Source organism: Capsicum annuum, chromosome 10 (assembly GCF_002878395.1).
Source record: "Capsicum annuum cultivar UCD-10X-F1 chromosome 10, UCD10Xv1.1, whole genome shotgun sequence".
NCBI classification, from domain to species: Eukaryota; Viridiplantae; Streptophyta; class Magnoliopsida; order Solanales; family Solanaceae; genus Capsicum; species Capsicum annuum.
In genome coordinates this window covers 149,750,206-149,753,320 of record NC_061120.1, presented here as the reverse complement: position 1 = coordinate 149,753,320, position 3,115 = coordinate 149,750,206, and the positions used below count along the sequence as shown (strand labels likewise).

The following is a 3,115-nucleotide window of genomic DNA, read 5'->3' as shown; positions in this document are numbered from 1 at the left end:
TTATCTGTTAAATATAACCGCCCTTGTTGAACCCTTTCATCCTCCTTTATATGGAACAACGTCCTTAAGGGTGGGTCGCTTTGTGAAAATAACATTGCCTGGAAACTTGGAACTAGTAGGTACATTCGTCTTTGGTTTGACCGTTGAATGCCACAGTCCCCTTCTCTCCGCAGCCTTATTCAAGTTCTGTTAACTAGGAAGAAAGTACTTATCAACTTATGAACTTATGGGATGGTAACGATTGGAATTGGGATAAACTTTCTTTTATATTCCCAAATAATTGCATCATTCGTCCTTTGGTGTCAAATTGATTACCTCAAACTTTATCAAAGACCGTCCTTATTGGGCAGCCACTTTCAATGGCACTTTCTCTGCAAGAACGATCCTCCAAGATCTCAGGAATCCTTCTCACTTCACGTACGATTACGCTTGGATCTGGAAACTTCCCATGATAAATAAATTCAAATTCATGTATTGGATGTGTTCGTATAATTGACTTCCAACCAAACTCTTTCTACATCGCTTGGGAATCTCTAATGATCCCTTTTGTCCCGTATGTAACTCCGCAAATGAGTCTGCTAAACATATCTTTTTGCAATGTCATTTGGCAAAAAAGTTTTGGTCAGATATTAGGTTAAATATTACTAATCTTAGTACTGAAGTTCACTGGTTGCAATAGTTATAGTAGTTGAATTTTTCCCTAAATGCTTTGTTTCCTTGCGACTAGTATATTTTCTTCCCTTTCGCTCTATGGAAATTATGGATTAATTGGAATAATAATGTTTTTAACCATGATAAATCACTCCTAAAAATGGATATTGTTACGAATAAAGTTTTAGAATTTGTTCATCTCACAAGCACTAACTCGTCTCACAATTGCTCCATCACTTTGCACTTGAAATGGTTAAAACCTTCCACTAGTCGGATTAAACTAAATGTTGATGGATCCTTCCATAAAGCTACGTCCAAAGAAGGTATAGGTGGCGTAATTCAAAATTCCAATGGAGATTGGCAGTTGGGTTTTACAGGTTGTTTCCCAGCAAATCACCCAGCAGCAGCTGAATTACAGGCACTCAAATCGGGACTTGAACTAACTTTACTTCATAAGCTTTATCCTATTGAGATTGACATCGACTCTACTGATGTTATTGACCTCCACAACTCATCTCCCTTAGCTAATGAAAATATTACATTGTGCAGGTTATTGTTAAAGAAGCTGGGGAATCCAGTACTCCGCCACACTTTTCGCTAGCTTAATATGGTAGTTGATTTGCTATGTAAATTTGGTGCTGAAATTCCACCATCTATCCTTGTCACTATTTTGCAAACTCCGCCACCTTAATTCATCTCCTTACTACAGGCAGATCGAAGTGGAATCTTAATTACTAGGTTAATTTCAAAGTCTTCCATAAATAAATTAGCTAGCTATGGAAATGTGTCTATTTTCAGTTCAACTTTAGATGTTGCTACAGTTTCCACTCCATTTTTGGATGTTGGACCTGTTCCTACTGTAATATCGTATTATCTATATTAATAATAAATTTTTTGGTTATAAAAAAATAGTCTAATATATAGAGTTTAAAGCTTTGATTAACATTATTGTAGTATTTTGAATTACATTAAATTCATTTAAAGTAATATAAAATCATTAAGGAATTTCTTAAATTTATATTACATGCTTCATATATATATATATATATATATATATATATATATATTCTTTTTTTAAAGGGTTTTTGGTTCTCTTTCATTTTCAAAAAATGCAAATAATTTTTTGAGTTTTGATTACTTATACGAAAAAATTATTCTAATAAAAATGTTACTATACTCAATTATTGATTTTTTTTCCAGCATTATTTCTTGTTTTTTTTGAAAATTATTTATCCCATATTTACTTAATTGATAAAAATTTGTCTCTTCTATATGTGTAGATCGATAAGTCCACAATATAGTGGGATATATTAAAACGAGAATAAATACTATAGTATTAAAAACTTAATCAATGTTATGAAATATAAAGCAAAAGGAAGAAGAGAGAGAGAAGAGAGAGACTTCTTTATTTCTCTTGAGAGATTATTGAAAAATGAATTACAATAAAGAAAAACCCCTTTATTTATAGGGAAAAACTAACCCATATTTAGTAAAGTAGGTATTCACTGTATATGGTAAAGTAGACATTCACTATATATGGTACATTTATAACACTCCCCCTTGAATGTCTAATTGATAAATAATATGCATAAATGCTGCCTCATTAAAAACCTTATAAGGAAAATCCAGTGGGATAAAACCTCGTAAGGGAAAAAGAGTACAATGCGTATTAACTCCCCCTAATGAGAACATCCTTGAACCATTGCATCCGATCTTGTGCACCATCTTCTTGAAAGTTACAGATAGAAGATTCTTGGTGAATAAATTAGCCACATTGTCACTTGAACGAATCTGTTGTACGTTAATATCACCATTCTTTTGGAGCTCATGTGCATAAAAAAGCTTTGGCGAAATGTGTTTTGTTCTATCTTCTTTTATGAATCCTCTCTTAAATTGTGCTATGCATACTGCATTATCTCTGTATAAAATTGTGGGTACATTATCGCATTTCACACTATATTTTTCTCGAATGAGATGTATCATAAATCTCAACCATACTCATTCTTGGCTTTCTTCATGAATAGCTATTATTTCAGCATGGTTCAAGAGAGTGGCTAGATAGATTGCTTTGTATATCTCCAAGATATGTCAGTATCCCTACATATGACTTATAGCATATTTGCAATCGATTTTTATATGGGTCAAATATGTACCCAACATAAGCATAACCAATAAGATCGGGACTATAATCTTTAGAATAAAATAAGCTCATATGTTTGATCACATTCTGATGTCTCCTAGTAGGAGCAGAATTATATATACCTTGCTAACAAATTGACCGAAAAAGGCTATGTCATGCCTTGTAGTATTTACAAGATACATTGGTGCACCAATTGCACTAAGATATGGTATTTCATAACCAAGAAGTTCCTCATTCTTTTCTTAAGGTCGAAATGAATCCTTATTCAATTATGCATGTTTCTTATTTAAGCAAATATTCTATTGCTTTTGAAAACTCTTCAAG

The 3,115-nt window shown here is 32.6% G+C and overlaps 1 protein-coding gene across 1 annotated transcript; it reads left to right on the top strand.

Annotated features, from left to right (window-relative positions):
- Positions 1–811: 811 nt before the first annotated feature.
- On the top strand, positions 812–1,252 carry LOC124887806. The gene has a single exon (XM_047397722.1). The coding sequence runs from the start codon at positions 812–814 to the stop codon at positions 1,250–1,252; it is 441 nt and encodes a 146-aa protein (XP_047253678.1).
- Positions 1,253–3,115: the final 1,863 nt, after the last annotated feature.

Bases quoted from the DNA above. Each gene is read 5' to 3' on its own strand.
- LOC124887806 (XM_047397722.1), top strand. From the start codon at position 812: ATGGATATTGTTACGAATAAAGTTTTAGAATTTGTTCATCTCACAAGC.